Genomic DNA, 18,672 nt, shown 5'->3' with positions numbered 1-18,672 from the left:
TACTTTATGCCTTGTGTGTGGCCTGGTTTGGCGGTGAATGGTTTCTCTGTGTTGCTGCTTGACTCTCAGCTTTCAGCAGATACTGCATATTCATGTCACAGAGAAAGTCTCTCCATGTTCTTACCTGTCCACCATGTAGGCTGCTGTAGCTTGTGACTTAGTGGGAGGCCCATGATGGGGATAGTGGGGATTTTTACTTCTTCTGGACTAGCCTGAGTCTTGAGCAGGCCCTGTATATGTAGACCCCAAGGTTGCAGCTTTCTTAGGGTTACTGTCCCTTGCCCTCTTACAGCAGCAGCCAGGCTCTGCTTTGCATCCGTGGGTATATTTGGGTCAGAGAACTTCCTACCTCTCTTCTAGTGGGAGCAGATTTCTCTTTTTTTTTAATCACAGTATTTTGTGCTAAAGCTGGTTTTCAGCTCCAACTCTAGGAACAGATGGCTTTTGCTTCTACCTCATGTGCAACAGGCCAGGGTACCTTTGTCTGGGCTGGATGGCTGAAGGGTTTCCTGCCACTCCTGTAGCAGACTGCTTATGGCTGTTATTCAGTATAAGACTTACTGTTTGGGCAGAGGAAGTTTCCTGTTCCTCTCTCAAGGACAGATATGACCTTTGTTTCTACCTCTTCCTTGGCCCCAGCAGCTTAAAGACTTTTTAAGACTTGAGCTTCATATGAGAGAAATGTTCAAGAAGCAAACAGGTGCCATGCCACCAAGAGCAGCTCTTTCAGGTCTCTTGCTGTCACTCACATCTTTCACATGGGCCCACGAGTGTGTGCTCTCCTTGTGTCTGAGACTCCAGGGATTCTAAACTGTCACACCAGCCTACATTCAGAATCTAAAAGTTGGTTGAAAATTTCCCAGTTTTCTGCTTTCCCATTTTTATGGTAGCCTTCTCTTCCTCTTGTGCGCTGCCACAGATGAAACAGTTTGTGTGTTCTGACTTTCATTTCCTTGGAGGGGCTTGTCACCTTTTGGAATTTAGGTTACCTGGTTGCGTTGCAATCTCATGTCTCTGATGGGCTTAAGAAAATGTATGGTTTTGTAGATAATGTGATTTTTTTCCTCCTTGTTAGAGTGGTAGCTATGTTCAGTTTCAATCTTCTGTATCCTAAGTAGAAGCAGAACTCCTCCCACCCCCTTTTTTTTTTTTAGCATGGTTAAAACCATATCTTTTTACATTCTCTTCTTTAAAATTCCTAGCACAGGTTTTGCACCTATTATATTCTACATTTTACACTCTTTATTATCGTTAGGACACTTCTGACCACTTGAAAATGTTTATAGGCAATTGCCTTATTTGCAAAATGTAATTGTCAGTAATGTGAAACTGTTTTCAGTACTGTTTTGTTTATGCTATTTGTGCTTGCTTAAGGATGTTCAGATTATTCTGACAGTGATAGCTGGAAGAATATGGCTGATTCTTAAAATAGGATCAGGGCTTATTTACTGATTTCTTTAGGAAGCTATTTCTAATGAGAGGAATTTTCTTACTATTAATTGAATTTTTAGTTTGGGCACAATTTTCATATTAGAACTTGGTTGCAAGTGACAGAAGCCCAACTCAAGTAGGTTCAATAATTATTTATTATCTTTTGTTGACTTTGGTACCAAAAATTGTTTTAAAACTTAGAAAATCATATGGAGTATCTTACAAAACCTGAAGAGAATACAGGCAGGCTTCAAGGAGAACTAAAGCAAGCAAAGACTAAAAGCTGTTAGGATTCTCTTCATTTCTTTACTCTGCTCCTCACAGAGATCTTCTCTAGTCTTCCTCTCTGCAGAGAGATCTTCCTTGGCTTTGCTGGTGCTCACGTTGGGAATCATTCCCACAGACAGCTCTCATATTAGATCTCTTAATGCTGGCAGGATCTCCCTGGGTCCTAGATCTTTAAATTCATCAGAAAAACCGATGAATTCAGCTTGGATACTGACGAATCTAGCTTGGGACAGGTGTCCATTTCTTAATCAACTGTCACCAAGGCACAGGATCTGAGGAGATGACAGAGACCTGTTCAGGTTAAGCCTCATGCCCATCCTTGGACCACGTGACTGTGGTTGGCAGGTAGACTTCTATTATGCAGAATGGTCTCGGGTAACCTTTTGGGTTGGTAGAAGGAGCTTGAGATAGAAATAAGGATCTAATAACATTTTCCTAAACTAATTAATTATGGGGAATCTTGGAAAGCAAATGAAAACCTAAGAATGTCTTTTCTTTATGTAGTATGGGTCTATTCCTGGTTAAAAAAAAAATCAGTATCAATTGTTGTCACAATATCAATGTTTACTCTGCCATAAATATTTTCATGATACTGATATGCTTTTTGTAGTTTAAGATCAAAGGTACTTAATGATAAACCCACGAGATGTGTTGGTTTATTGGGACTCAATTATAATATATAACTATTTAATAAAACAAAATAAATAAAAATAAAATAAATATTTTAGGCACTGTTTTACTAAAAGTGAATTATTTATAAGACATAGGCATACTTATTTGATCTAGGGTTCTTGTTAGGGCTATACCTCCATTTGAATTGGGTCTTAACCTTTGAGATTTTTGGTGTGGATGTGGTTTCATTATAGAAAGTTATTTAGAATCCACTTTATGAGCCATGCAGCTGAAAAGATTTTAGCTATGATGGCTTCTGGGCATGACAGTTGTACACTGTTCACTGGGGTTGAACCTCCGTAAGCTAAATTATGGAGTACTTACAGGTGCACATTTTTCCTGTCAAGAACTATGGGGCATATAAAATGCATTTATGATTGATAGTAGGGCACACAGAGTTTAAAACCCACATTTTTAAAGTTAGACCGGTTAACCTTGTACAATACTATAACATGGTGCTCCACAATTAGAAGCATAGAGCAGTAACATTTGCTGCCAAAAGAGCCGTATTTATTAACTCAACAAAGCTATAAGGAGAGAGATTTGAAAGGCGGAGCACAGTATTTTATCCTGATAATCATCTTTTATTTTCATCATCAGAGATCTTACAAAACTACTTTTTTAAAAAACTGGACATGCTAATCAATCCTATAAAATGTGAAAGGTTATGAATTTTTCATCACTGCATCGTGGCTTTCAAGTTAACCGTAAATATTTATAAATCTCCTCTTCCCAATACATATAGAGGTAGAAGAAAATGAAAAGAATTGAAGACAATAGCGTTCTGACTTGTTTTCTCTTTTTGTGATACATAAGATTTTGCAAAAAAACAAAAATTGTTTCATTGCTTAGTGCAAAACAAGGGGAAAAAAGAATGTCTTAAACCATAGATATTATTTTGCAATAGGTAAATATTTCCAATTCACTGTGGTTAGAAATAAGGAATTTGAATATTAGTGGCTTTGTAGAATTTATGAAAGCACAAACTGTAGGCAACTTACACTTAGCCTTATCTCATCCCAGGCCTTTGAGTCTGAGAAAATGCCAAGAGATGCTAGACTGTTCCGTGAATAAAAGGTACTTCATCTGACAAGAAAATAGGAGCAGGGGTGTATTTTCTTGGGCTTATTGTTGGTACCTTTTTATTTCTCTGAGAAGTTATTTTATTTTTGAGTTGAAAACCTGATTGTCATGTCTTCTATCTTTATAAGGATACAAAGTCATGAAAGAAAAATAGATAGTAATATTACTACTGATTTCTGCCCTTTCAAAGTGCTTATCCTGTCTACATTTGTTTGCTTGTAATCCAAAAAAATGATAGTATAGGAAAAAAGCTTGATAAATGATACACTTTCTGCCACTCAAAAATGGGTTTGATTTTGTTTCAGGATTCATTTTGGAATGAAAGGCTCCATCATGATTAATCCACTTGAGTATAAATATAAAAATGGAACTTCTCCTGTTTTGGAAATGCAACTCACCAAAGATTTGATTTCTTTCTTTGACTCATCAGTAGAACTCAGGTATAAAAATAAAAGTACTTAAGCTGCAATACTGCAGAGCTTGGTTTGGGATGTCACCTGTGTGACTAAAGAAACAAATAGTTTATAATTGATGAAACCTCATTTTAAAGAAGCCTTCAGATAATATAATTTGTAAGGTCTTTGTTGTTTGCATATACAACTCTTATACCCTGATTAACATAAAGTGCTTATAGCAAAGCTTTTCTTTTTTTTTTGAGATGGAATTTTGCTCTTGTTGCCCAGGCTGAAGTGCAATGGCACAATCTCAGCTCACCACAACCTGCGCTTCCCGGGTTCAAGAGGTTCTCTTGCTTCAGCCTCTCAAGTAGCTGGGATACAGGCATGTGCCACCATGCCTGGCTAATTTTGTATTTTTAGTAGAGATGGGGTTTCTCCATGTTGGTCAGACTGGCCTATAACTCCTGACCTCAGGTAATCCACCCAACTTGGCCTCCCAAAGTGCTGGGATTACAGGCTTTGAGCCACCATGTCCGGCCAGCAAAGCTCATTTTAAATGAGACTTTGTGAAATTGTAACCAGACTTATGGTCATGTGTTTTATATTCCTTTCTATAGAAACTCAACGGAAAGCCAACAGAGAATAAGAATGATGAAAGAATTAGATGTATGTTCACCTACATTTAGTTTCTTGAGAGCAGAAAGTGAAGTTAAGAAACAGAAAGGCCGGATGCTGGGTGATGTGCTGATGGATCAGAGCGTGTTGCCTGGAGTAGGGAACATCATCAAAAATGAAGCTCTCTTTGACAGTGGTCTCCACCCAGCTGTTAAAGTAGGTTTAAAATTTTTTTAAAATTATCTGTCTATTTTTCAGTCCTGTGAAGGAACCAATGTGGAAGCCTTAACTCTGCATTGCACTACCGGTCTCCCCAGACTTCAGGTCTCCCGCTTCCCATCTCTGTCCAGGTCAACTTCTCAGCATACCAGCACTAAGCTGCTGTGTGCACACCCTCCCTCTCCACATTTCACTCTCTCTTCCTTAACTTGCCCTGCTTTCTCTTCTCTCCATACCATCTATTCCTTTCAAACATGACATATGGACCTATTATACTTACTGTTTAAAATCTGTCTCCTGCTAGAACACGGTCTCTAAAGAAAACAAGGTTTTGTTCACTGAAGTATCCCAACATCTAGGACACACAGCCTGTGGTGTATGATTGGCATTAGATAGTAATATTTGTGGGTTATGTGAATGAACTAACTCACAAATTTTTTTCTGTCTCTGGCATATTAAGTACATGTTCGGCACACACTCACATATTCCTGATTACAGCTGTGGGTGACATTAGAAGCTGCTGTTGTAGTGCAAAGAGCAATGGAAGGCAGGAAGCCGGGAAAAAAAAGATCAGTGAGGAAATGGAACCAAAATGTACAGCCCTTATTCGAATAGGCTGGAGTGAAGGGGAAATATTGGCCTGCTAGAGGGGGCTACCAGGACAAGACATGAGTTTGTTATTTTATTTTTTTCTTGTTCTACAACTGGAGAGACTTGAACTTATTTACATGTTGCAAAAAAAAAAAAAAAAGTGGTTAAAGGGGAGATGTTAAACTTGTAGAAAAGAGAATGGTGATGAATATGGCAATGCTCTAAGAGGATAAGAGAGGTGAGAACCCAAACCCAGGTAGAATACATACATTTTAGTTTCTAGGGAAGCCCTCTACATTAGGGCTTTTATCAAGACCTGTTGCTACTAGCTAACTTAATGTTTAGCTCCAATAGCTGAATTATTTTTTACATAATTCACTCTATTAACTAAATTATCTTTTATATAAACCCAGGGTATTTTCTTACTTTGTGTAGATACTTACTAGATAGTTTAGTAATACCCAAATTAGTATGAATTAAGCTGTAAAAGAAGCCAGTTAATGATATATCTAGATGAGATTCTGCTTTTTGATACTTGGAATAAGTGAGTTCAGAATGGAAATCATGAAACAGAACTTTAACAAGAATGAGCTTTTTAAAAATCACTTAAACTTCTATGAAAGATGTTTTTGAAAAAGAAAAGGACCCAGGGTTTTGTTGTTATCTGTGATACACTGAGAATTTACTTTTTATCTCTGCATCCAGCCATTTACCTGTCATTTCTGGGGGTTTAAAAGTTAATGACGTTTCTGAAGTTTAACTATTAGCTTCTTGAAAGCACATGCACAATTATTGAAAAAGTACAGTATAACCTTTCAAGGTGTAACTTAATATAGTATGTAAGATATGGTAACTAATAATGTTTTGGATGTATGCAAGTTTTAAAGTTTAAACAACTGAGGAATATTTATAATGCTTTCAGGGTGACTATGTTGATTAGATTTTCACTTTTATAGTCACTGATAAATTATTTTCTTTGTACATGTATGTGTATGTAGATATGTAGCCTTCCCTTGGTACACACAGGGCATCAGTTCCAGTACTCCAGGCTGTACCAAATCCATGCATACTCAAGTCCTGCTTTTGGCCCTAGGAAAACTGCTCTACAAAAAGCCTACATATATGCAGGCTATACATATGCAGGCTTCACATCTCACAAATATTATATTTTTTTAATCCATGTTTGATTGAGAAAAATCTGCATATAAGTGGACCTGCTTAGTTCAAACCTGTGTCGTTGAAGGGTCAGCTGTATATGTACATGTTCACACACAAGCAACAAGCATTAGGCATCAGACCATTTCTTTTGGGATTACCATTGACAACACATGTGCCAAGTAGTAATTCTTCAAGGGTAACACTGAGATTTATGCTAGGCTGTGTCAGAAAAAAATTCTTTGGTATGGTCTGTGTCTGAGGTCTTCCATGTGTTAATAAGTACTTTGATATTAATGCATGTATATAAATGCATGTCTTTTTAATTGGTAGTGACCTGTGTTGTCTTCTACTCCTGTACCTAGTTTCCCTTCCCTTCTGTTTTTATGTTGTTCTTGGTAATTTTTTTTTCAAGTCCAGCAAGACTTTTCAAGGTGTCTGATAGATGATGCTGAGACTTTGAAGATGTCTAATACAGAATATTCAATAAATGTTTGAATTTATAATTAAAATTTATAAATAAGAAAGGTATTTTTATCAGTAATATCAGTTCAAAATAAAACTATTGTTAATGGTACTATGTAGATACGTGAGAAATAGAGCTCTAGAAGATATGCAGATACAGTTGACTATTGAATGACACAGGAATTGGGGTGCTAACCCCCCCATTGAAAATCTGTATATAATTTTTGACTCCTCAAAAATGTAACTACTAATAGCCTGCTGTTGATCAGAAGCCTCGCCGATAACATAGTCAATTCACACATATTTTGTATGTTTTCTGTGTTAAATACTGTATTATTACAATAAAGTAAGCTTGAGAAAAGAAATGTATATTAAGAATATTGTAAGAGCCAGGTAACTGCCCATGCAGTCCTAGCTGCTCAGGAGGCTGAGGCGGAAGAATGGCTGAGCCCAGGAGTTTGAAGCTGCAGTGAGCCATGACGGTGCCACTGCACTCCAGCCTGGGCAAGAGAGTGAGACCCTGTCTTTAAAAAAACAAAAGAATATCATAAGGAATATATTTACTACTCATTAAGTGGAAGTGGGTCATCATAAAGATCTTCTTCCTTCTCATCATTACATTGAATAAATTGAGGAGGAAGAGGAGGGGTTGGTCTTGCTGTGTCAGGGGTGGCAGAGGAGGAAAAAAATGTGTGTATAACTGGACTCTCCCAATCCAAACCCATGTTTTTCAAAGGTCAGCTGTATTCAAAATCTAATTACATTCTCTTTCACAGAATTGGCAAAGCATATTATTTCTTACAGAAATGAGCAAGTCATGAAACTAGGCTCTATTGTTTTTTTATCCATTTTAAGGTTTGTCAACTAACAGATGGACAGATCCATCACCTTGTCAAAATGATACGTGATTTCAGCATTCTCTTTTACAGGGTAAGAGCAAAATTTTTCAACTATGTAACATGTCAGTGGTTTCCTTTTGGATTGCACCAAAAATGTGAAAGCTGTATATAGCCATCTAGTGGAAGGAGCATGGAGGTGCAGTAAAGAGTGGGACATTATGTGGGTGTAATTAACATCTTGAAATTCTAGGTTGTAGGTCAGTTCAAATTCGTCTAACTATAACAATATTCAGTTATCTTTATACCAAGTTGGGAGCAGCCATGTTAGCATTTTACAGACTCTTTTTCTATTTTTTGGATACATCAAATATAGAGAGTCTAGAGAGGCCGACATACAGTAACACTTTCAGATAAATAGTCCTTAGTTCAATCAGGCCGTGCCACTTACTATAGACCTTGGTTCAATCAGGCTTTGCCATTTACTGTCTGTGTGGTTTAGATTATTTGGATAACTTTATTTAGGTTTAGTTTCTACATCTGTAAAATGGGATAATAATGTTTCTCTGTCTACCACAGTTTTGAGAATGAAGTACTTGCTGACTTGTAAATGTGGAAAGTTTTATACTGTATGCATATATAGAATTCGATAAACACATTTCATCTTTTAAACAAAATATTGCAAGTATGCCTTTTTTTTCTTCATGGTCCATTTTCTATATTCAAACTTTTCATTTTTACTATGTTCAGAAAGGCAGGAATTGTAGCATTCTTTATTAATTGGCCCAAAATGTTAATGAACATCTTGCTCTACAGATCTGTCTTGAGTAACTATGGCTATTTTTAAATTGCATTTTCTTACTTCCTCCAGTAAAAGATGACCATAGAAAACTGCCCATTTCAACCCAGATTAAATTGGGTGTTTCAATACTTTCCTTAAATTAGTACAAATTGTTTGTGTAATTTTCAGCTCATACGTGGTGAGCCATATTTCCTGGCTTTTAAATTTTCACACTGCTGATGGAAACTCAAGATATTTTCTTTGTAGGAGCCTTAAATATTTGTGAGTGGATTAAAACTGACAGAATATATCAAAATATCTTTTGAAGTAGAATTTATACCAAAATGGAATATATTCTCTGCTAGGATGGTATTTGAATGTTTATTTTCTTTTTATTGTTTTTTAATGAATCTCTAAGGTTAAAAAAGAAAAAAATTTCTTTTTTCAGGTCAACAAAGAAAATGCTCTTATTAAATTTTGTCCCTTAGAAATAAGTTTTTTGGTTGTCGAAACTGAGTGAGCAGTTTCAGCCTTCTAAAAATAATAATATTTAAAGCTAATCTAGTCTTTTTCTTTTAACTATATAATTATGGTTAATTAAAAAAATCCTTAAAAGCATAAAAGACATTTTTAAATATAGAATTTTTACATCTCATTTAGATAAGAGGGTAAAGCCATGCAAAGAGCAATTTTGAATACTAATGACATAAAATAATGACTTATTTCACACAACTCTTATTTGACAAATATTACCAAATCTTGTCAATACCTTTTTCCCTGATGAAAGAAAAGATTGTATCGTCATATGTACAAACGTGTAAATTGTTAACAGATGATTTTTAGAGATGACTTTCGCCAATGTGTCTTTGGTTTCTTGGCAGCACTGTTTTGTAGCTAACAGAATTTTTTTTTTTTTTTTTAGTGCCGTAAAGCAGGACTTGCTGTCTCTAAACACTGTAAGGTTTACAAACGTCCTAATTGTGGTCAGTGCCACTGCAGAATAACCGTGTGCCGCTTCGGGGACAATAACAGAATGACATATTTCTGTCCTCACTGTCAAAAAGAAAATCCTCAACATGTTGACATATGGTAAGATATCTAATTTAAAGGGTACCATTTGCCCCAACCATCTAACTAAAAGGCTAATAATCAGAGAATATAACTGAATAACTGTCAGGCTATTCAGAAGAGAGCGTAACTCAGAAGCATTTTAGTCCTAGGAAGGAAATAGTAAATAATGGCATCGAAGAACCAGAAGGAGTTAAAGGTGATTTATGGACCAATTCTGAATTTAGGTAGAAAATCTCTGGCTCAGGGAATAATATCTAGCCTTTACATTTAACCTAGCATGGAAAGTGAGTACCAGGAGATGTCAATAATTGGAAAAACTGCAACTACCTTCCTAAGTCTCTGCTTCACTTAGAAATAATATAAATAATATTATAAAACAAGAGCAAGATCTTTTTACAGATTGTATGTCTTGTTGGTGAAATAATAGACCACTTATTAAACTCATGTCGGGAGGTGCTGCCGGTTGCTGGGTTTGTCTCTTCCAATGATGCATTCCAGAACTGGAGAAATACCCACAGGATAGGTTTGAGGAGTTACTGTGAGAGGTACTTGGGCTAAAACTGCATCGATCTCTTGGCCTGACTGGTGGTGGATCACAGTGACATTTTTGTCTCCTAGAATTAGTGTCAGTTCAGAGCCACTGTCCAATAATCCTTAAAATGTCTGATTATTTTCTTTTCCCCAAAGTACCATTACCTTGGTAACAGGCCATAGGACCTTTTGGGGAACTGTAAGAGAAAGATTAAACAGTATAAAGCAACTGCATAGCAGTATATGTGATTATAAATCAGTAGTACTAGTATGACATGAAGCACATAAAATGCTGTAAGTGTTCAGGGATGTTAGAGGTTTACATGTACAGCAAGGTTGGGAAGATCTCAAAGAAAGCGTCATTTGAATCAAGCTCCCTATTCTACTCTTTTCCTCCTTCTTCCTACTGTATTTGACTAGACTTAAAAGTATCGTTTGAAATCCACTTTAAAAAATAGAATTTTGATTAAATGATAAAGCAGACAGTATTTAATTGGAAGAAAGGAGCATAGCCACAAATCTTGAATCATTAATAAACACGGCATGGTGGAGGGATGATGAGCATACTGGCCAGCCCCAACAGAGGCTCCACGTTGTTGAATAGTAAAAGCTAGTTTTACAGGGAGGATGGGATCCAATGGTGGGGATCATGAGTAGTTTTGGGAATGGTTAAGGTCTTTCCTAAATTAGCGCATTAAGGACTTTTTAGTTGATTGTAGCATAGTTAAATACGGAAAGTATGGAAAACGAAGAGATTGAAAACATGTGTAAAGAAGCTGATGCAGCGTAATGGGCAAGCGATGGTCACCAGGCTGGGGTCAAGACATTGGACATGGTGCCCTAGTAAAACTTTTTTTAAAAGTCAACAAGGACTGTGGCAGATTTGACAGGTAGGATAATACAAAAGCTTTCAGGCCAAATAGTGTAAATTTTCACATTATGGGTCTGGGAAAATTGGGATACAGCGGTGAAGATGCAGTGTGTGCTAGATAGGTGAAACAACAGTGGAATAGCCAGGAAGACATGTCTTAGGGGTTGTCAGCACAGTGGAGTTGACTGAAGCATTCCGACTTCTCAGTTCACTAGAATGAATAAAGAAATGAGCCATGGTCTGAGCTTCAGCAAATGCCAGTAACTACAGGGTGGGCGGCAAAGAAAAAGCAAAGGAAACAAAACCATAGGATTGGACATAGGAAGAGACTGGGGGCACCACTTGGCTGTGGGAAACCTGGGAGGTGGGAGGAGCCATCTTGTCTGTAGAGCTCAGGGCCAGGGGAGGGAGCTGGCGTGCAAAGGAGGTCCCAGCTTATGTCTTCATAAGTATATCTAAAGCCGCGTGCTTTTTCTTCTTTGTGTCTCTGTGTTTCATTTTCTGCATCACTCTTGTTCTCCAATACTTTCCTCTAAATCACTTCATATCTTCCTTTCAGCTGCTTCACCCCATGTTACTATCACAGATCTGAACTACCTTTATATATATATATATATATATATATATATAAAATACATGCTTATATTTTTTAAATTTTTAATGAACATTCATAATTTTCTTTAAGAACAAGAACTTTTTTTTTTTTTCTCGCTCTGTAGTCCAGGCTGGAGTGCAGTGGTGTGATCTCAGCTCACTGCAACCTCTGCCTCCCGGATCCTGGTTCAAGCAATTCTTCCACCTCAGATTCCCAAGTAGCTAGAATTAGAAGCACAAGCCACCATGCCCAGCTAATTTTTGTATTTTTTAGTAGAGACGGGGTTTCACCATGTTGGCCAGTTTGGTCTTGCACTCCTGACCTCGTGATCTGCCCGCCTTGGCCTCCCAAAGTGCTGGGATTACAGAGGTGAGCCACCATGCCTGGCCTGAACAAGAACTTTCATAATTTTTTATGAACAAGAACTTTTTTATAATAAGGATGTACATTTATGACCAATATCCAGATACTGTATTGAACATAGTAGCTGGCAGATAGAAGACCATCGATATATATTTGTTTACTAAATGAATGATTAATGTTCTGTATCTGTTTTCTATGTTCTGTGAACTGATATCTTTTGAGATAAAAAATTGTCAAATAAATATGTTATTTATTACATAAATGGTTGTGAATTTCTTTTTTGTTTTGAAACTAGATTTCCAAGACCTCAGAGTTCCCCAAAAGAGATTTGGGGTTACCTGTGAGTTAGCAAAGGCTGTGGTGTGCTGAAAATGTTTTGGACCTTGTAATCCTTCTTCTCTCTTGACCTGATTCTGTTTTCAATATTGGCAGTCAGCTTAAGACTTTGTTTGGATAACCAACTATACACTGCGAAATAAATGTTTACATATTTTAAAAAGTTTGAAAACCAGTACTATTTGCCCTCTTAGATTTTTCTGTGATTAAGTACAGCCCATTTATTTTCTGGATGAGTATTTGAACATTTATGTTGACTAAATTTTCTCATTTTAGTGTAAAGTCATTTCAGGTTAAGTTGAAGGAGTCTGAAAAGCTCAGTACCAATTATCTAAATCCTCCTGTTTCTTCCGTCGCTGAAAGCTTACTGAACTTATCAAGTCCTCCCCTAATTTTCCAGTTTTCATTGATCATATCACACTTTAAATATAGACACTGTTTATTGTTGGTTCTTTTTCTTTTTCTTTTTTTTTTTTTTTTTTTTTTGAGACGGATTTTCGCTCTTGTTACCCAGGCTGGAGTAAAATGGCACGATCTCGGCTCACTGCAACCTCCGCCTCCTAGGTTCAGGCAATTCTCCTGCCTCAGCCTCCTGAGTAGCTGGGATTACAGGCACGCGCCACCATGCCCAGCTAATTTTTTGTATTTTTAGTAGAGACGGGGTTTCACCATGTTGACCAGGATGGTCTCGATCTCTTGACCTCGTGATCCACCCGCCTCGGCCTCCCAAAGTGCTGGGATTACACTTTTTCTTTTGAGTCTGAGTTTTGCTATTGTCACCCAGGCTGGAGTGCAGTAGCATGATTTCGGCTCGTTGCAATCTCTCTCTGCCTCCTGGGTTCAAGTGATTCTCCTGCCCCAGCCTCCCAAGTAGCTGGGATTAAGGCGCCTGCCAGTATACCCGGCTAATTTGTGTATTTTTAGTAGAGATTGGGTTTCCCCACGTTGGCCAGGTTGGTCTCAAACTCCTGAGCTCAGGTGATCCACCCGCCTCAGTCTCTCAAAGTACTGGGATTACAGGTGTGAGCCACTGCCCCCGGCCTATTGTTGATTCTTAGTTATTTGCTAGCTAATATAATTTATATATGTGAATATTGTTTCCTTTAGTGAAAACTGAGGAGTTTACCTTTCATTAGGGCCTTTTAAAAAACTTTTTAAAAATTGTTATTTACTTATTAGGGTCTACTATATGTCAGGTACTGGGAATACAGAGACAAAATAGAGCACAGCCTCTCAAAATGCCGAAGGGCGAATGGGGAAGTAAATGGAAAATAGGTAAAGCACCGAGATGGAAGTGCTATAAAGGCACGTGTTTATCCTGATGGCAATGGAAGTATGAGAAAGAAACACTTACGTCTACCTCGGAAGGACAGAGAAGTCTTTCTGAAAGAGGCAGGCTTTGAGCTTAGTATAGAAAGAAATAGGAATTCATACAAGACAAGAGGTAGGAAAAGGATTTTCTGAAAGACGAAACAGCACATGGGAAAGTATACAGGGAAAACATTTGGAAAACTGAACACAGGGAGGATGTTTTGTTCCTTCACAAGCACATATTCAGGTCTCTAAAAACCATCTAGTTTGGAAATGTGGCGATAGTTGGTTGCCAGTCAATGAGAATTTAGTGTTGTCTGCAAACCAATTATTTAGCCATGTATAATCTGGCAGAAATTTTTGAGGGCCTGGAGCAATTAGAGGGCACTTGAGAGACATAAGAAAACCTGTGATGGGTTGGTCTTGGTAGGATAAATTTGTTCTGGGGAAGCTGTGTAGTTGCCATGTTTAAAACATAATCTGAGGCCAGGTGCAGTGGCTCACGCCTGTAATCTCAGCACTTTTGGGAGGCCAAGGCGGGTGGATCACTTGGGGTCAGGAGTTAGAGACCAGTCTGGCCAACATGGAGAAACTCCATCTCTACTTAAAAAAATAAAAAAAAAATTAGCTGTGTGTGGTCACGCATGCTTGTAATCCCAGCTACTCCGGAGGCTGAGGCAGGAGAATTGCTTGAACCTCAGAGGTGGATGTTACAGTGAGCCAGATCACACCATTGCACTGCAGCCTGGGAGGAAGGAAGGGAGGGAGGGAGGGAGGTCTGGACTACAGTGAAACCCAACTCCCAGCTCAACTTCTCATAAACAAAAATGGCAATGTATGGGTCATGTAGCCAAAATGAATATTGGAGTAATTCACAGAATTAATAGAAAAGCTGTAGGGACCAGAGCCTCAGAGGCTGGAACCCATAAAGCTGACCTTACCATGGCTCTCCACAGATAGAACAAATAGAAAGAGAAAAGATGGGTTTAAGCTGCTTCCTGTTTAAGCCTCTTACCTCAAGCTTCATAATAAGAAATTATTTCTGGTTTCAGCAAAATAACTATATTTTCGAGGGCTTCCAGGAAGTTTTGGTGCTCCAAGAATAAGGATTCATGGTAGACTGAATGAAATAGAAATCATATATCGATTAAAATCAAAGGTAGACAGCAGTTTTTTATTCAAACCTTTAAATGCCACTTTATTTTACATAACTTCCTTTTCAGCTTTATTAACATTTATATTGATATTTTTAAAAACTAATCTGTTTTGTTTGGACAAAGAAAAATCAATTGCTTCCCATGCCCGTAACTTGTTTCCATTGAGAAATGCAGAGATATCTTAGAGCAGGGGTCCCCATCCCCCAGGTCATGGAGCAGTACTGGTACCAGTACACTACCACCTGAGCTCCGCCTTGTGTCAGATCAGCAGAGGCATTAGATTCTCATAACAGTGCAAAACCTCTTGTGAGCTGTGCATGCGAGGGATCTAGGTAGCGAGTTCCTAACGCCTGCTGATCTCCCTCACACCCCACCCAAGCCCACCAAGTCTTTGAAAAGATTGTCTTCCACAAAACCGGTCCCTTGTGCCAAAAGAGTTGGGGACCGCTGCCTTAGAGGCACTGCCATTCTTCACTTATGTTTTATGCACCTCCCCATTTCCCACTATGGGGTAGACTGAGAGGATAGCTGAATCTGGTAGTGTTTACAATCACTGAGAATGCACAGAGGAGAGGCAGAAAGGTCCAATGGAGAGCCATGTTGTCGCCTTAACTTTGATGATCAAAAGAAAAGGACCCCATGAAAGTTCAAGAGGTAGAAGAAACAGTGGTATAGGAACAAAGATGGGAAGTGATGGAGAGAATTAAATTCAACTGAGTTGGTTGGCACAGGGTGGCTCATGCCTATAATTCCAGCGCTCTGGATAGCTGAGGCAAGAGGATCGCTTGAGGCCAAGAGTTCAAAACCAGCCTGGGCAACATAGCAAGACACCATCTCTAAAAATAAAAAATTAGCCAAGCATGGCAGTGCATGCCTGTTGTCCCAGCTACATGGGAGGCTGAGGCAGGAGGATCACCTGAGCCCAGGAGTTTGAGATCACAGTAAGCTATATAATCACTCCATTATACTCCTATCTTTTAAAAAATGGAAAAAAAATTTTTTTGCATCCTTTCTTCTTCCCCCTCTTCTTTTAAATTAGACTTTAAGTTCTGGGGTACCTGGGCAGAACATGCATATTTGTTACATAGGTATATGTGCCATGGTGGTTTGATGCACCCATCACCCTGTCATCTATATTAGGTATTTCTCCTAATGCTATCCCTTCCCAATCCCCCCACCCACCAACAGGCCCCAGTACGTGATGTTCCCCTTCCTGCGTCCATGTGTTCTCATTGTTCAACACTACTTATGAGTGACAACATGTGGTGTTTGGTTTTATGTTCTTATGTCAGTTTCCTGAGAATGATGGTTTCCAGATTCATCCATGTCTCTGCAAAGAGACATCCTTTTTTATGGCTGCATAGTTTTCCATGGTATATATTTGCCACATTTTCTTTATCCAGTCTATCACTGATGGGCATTTGGGTTGGTTCCAAGTCTTTGCTATTATGAACAGTGCTGCAATAAACATATGTGTGCATGTGTCTTTACAGTAGAATGATTTATAATCCTTTGGGTATATACCCAGTAATGGGATTGCTGGATCAAATGGTATTTCTGTTTCTAGGTCCTCGAGGAATCGTCACACTGTCTTCCACAATGGTTGAACTAATTTACACTCCCATCAACAGTGTAAAAGTGTTCCTATTTCTCCACATCCTCTCCAGCATCTGTTGTCTCCTGCTTTTTTAATGATTGCTGTTCTAACTGGCATGAGGTGATATCTCCATGTGGTTTTGATTTGCATTTCTCTAACGACCAGTGATGATGAGCCTTTCTTCACATGTTTGTTGGCTGCATAAATGTCTTCTTTTGAGAAGTGTCTGTTCATATCCTTTGCCCACTTTTTGGTGGGGTTGTTTTTTTCTTACACATTTGTTTAAGTTCTTTGTTCATTCTGGATATTAGCCCTTTGTCTAATGGTAAATTGCAAAATTCTTTTTTTTTTTTGGTTGCCGGTTCACTCTAATGATTGTTTCTTTTGCTGTGCAGAAGCTCTTAAGTTTAATTAGATCCCATTTGCCTATTTTGGCTTTTGTTGCCATTGCTTTTGGTGTTTTAGTTATGAAGTCCTTACCCATTCTTATGTCCTGAATGGTACTGCCTAGCCTAGGTTTTCTTCTAGGGTTTTTATGGTGGTAGGTCTTATGTTTAAGTCTTTAATCCATCTGGAGTTAATTTTTGTGTCAGATGTAAGGAAGGGATCCAGTTTCAGCTTTCTGCATATGGCTAGCCAGTTTTCCCAACACCATTATTTAATAGGGAATCCTTTCCCCATTGTTTGTTGATGTCAGGTTTGTCAAAGATCAGATGATTGTAGATGTTTGACATTATTTCTGAGGGCTTTGTTCTGTTCCATTGGTCTGAATCTCTATTTAGGTACCAATAGCATGCTGTTTTGATTGCTGTAGCCTTGTAGTGTAGTTTGAAGTCAGGTAGTGTGATACCTCCAGCTTTGTGGGGGTTTTTTTGTTTGTTTGTTTGTTTTATTTAGGATTGTCTTGGCTATGCGGACTCTGTTTTGGTTCCATATGAAGCTTAAGGTGGTTTTTTCCAATTCTGTGAAGAAAGTCAGTGGTAGCTTGATGGGGATAGCTTTGCATCTATAAATTACTTTGGGCAGTATGGCCATTTTCACGATATTGATTCTTCCTAACCATGAGCATGGAATGTTTTTCCATTTGTTTGTGTCTTCTCTTATTTCCTTGAGCAGTGGTTTGTAGTTCTCCTTGAAGAGGTCCTTTATATCCTTTGTTAGTTGTATTCCTAGGTATTTTATTCTCTTTATAGCAATTGTAAATGGGAGTTCACTCATGATTTGACTCTGTCTATTACTGGTGTATAGGAATGCTTGTGATTTTTGCACATTCATTTTGTATCCTGAGACTTTACTGAAGTTGCTTATCATCTTAAGGAGATTTTGGGCTGAGACAATGGGGTCTTCTAAATATACAATTATGTCATCTGCAAACAGAGACAATTTGACTTCCTCTTTTCCTAATTGAATACCCTTTATTTCTTTTTCTTGCCTGATTGCCCTGGCCAGAACTTCCAATACTATGCTGAATAGGAGTGATGTGAGAGGGCATTCTCGTCTTGTGCCAGTTTTCAAAGGGAATGCTTCCAGTTTTTGCCCATTCAGTATGATATTGGTTGTGAGTTTGTCATAAATTGCTCTTACTATTTTGTGATACGTTCCATCGATACCTAGTTTATTGAGAGTGTTTAGCATAAAGGGCTGTTGGATTTTCTCTGCATCTATTGAAATAATCATGCGGTTTTTGTCTTTGGTTCTGTTTATGTGTTGGATTATGTTTATAGATTCACGTATGTTGAACCAGCCTTGCGTCCCAGGGATGGAGTTGACTTGATTGTGATGGACAAGCTTTTTGATGTGCTGTTTGTTTCAGTTTGCCAGTATTTAATTGAAGATTTTTTCATCAATATTCATCATGGATATTGGCTTGAAAATTTCTTTTTTAATTGTGTCTCTGCCAGGTTTTGGTATCAGGATGATGTTGATCTTATAAAATGAGTTAGGGAGGATTCCTTCTTTTTGTATTGTTTGGAATAGTTTCAGAAGGAATGGTACCTGCTCCTCTTTATACCTCTGGTAGAATTCAACTGTGAACCTGTCTGGTCCTGGACTTTTTTTGGTTGGTAGGCTATTAATTGCTGCCTCAATTTCAGACCTTGTTTTTGGTCTATTCAGGGATTCAACTTCTTCTTGGTTTAGTCTTGGGAGGGTGTAAATGTCCGGGAATTTATTAATTTCTTCTATATTTACTGGTTTATTTACATAGAGGTGTTTGTAGTATTCTCTTATGGTAGTTCATATTTCTGTGGCATCAGTGGTGATCTTCCCTTTATCATTTTTATTACATCTATTTGATTCTTCCCTCT

The 18,672-nt window shown here is 38.1% G+C and overlaps 1 protein-coding gene across 2 annotated transcripts in view; it reads left to right on the top strand.

The window, feature by feature from the left end:
• Positions 1 to 18,672, top strand: part of NEIL3 (nei like DNA glycosylase 3) — a 59,431-nt gene that overhangs the window by 21,966 nt on the left and 18,793 nt on the right. For both annotated transcript variants that reach the window (XM_064370985.1, XM_064370984.1), the window contains exons 3-6: positions 3,780 to 3,914; positions 4,490 to 4,703; positions 7,773 to 7,847; positions 9,457 to 9,623. In XM_064370985.1, the coding sequence (XP_064227055.1) occupies positions 3,780 to 3,914; positions 4,490 to 4,703; positions 7,773 to 7,847; positions 9,457 to 9,623 (591 nt within the window). The remainder of the gene's footprint in view (positions 1 to 3,779; positions 3,915 to 4,489; positions 4,704 to 7,772; positions 7,848 to 9,456; positions 9,624 to 18,672) is intronic.

Source organism: Aotus nancymaae, unplaced genomic scaffold (genome assembly GCF_030222135.1).
Source record: "Aotus nancymaae isolate 86718 unplaced genomic scaffold, 86718_ANA_hifiasm-v0.15.2.pri h1tg000115l, whole genome shotgun sequence".
NCBI lineage: Eukaryota > Metazoa > Chordata > Mammalia > Primates > Aotidae > Aotus > Aotus nancymaae.
This window is presented reverse-complemented; position numbering and strand designations above follow the sequence as displayed.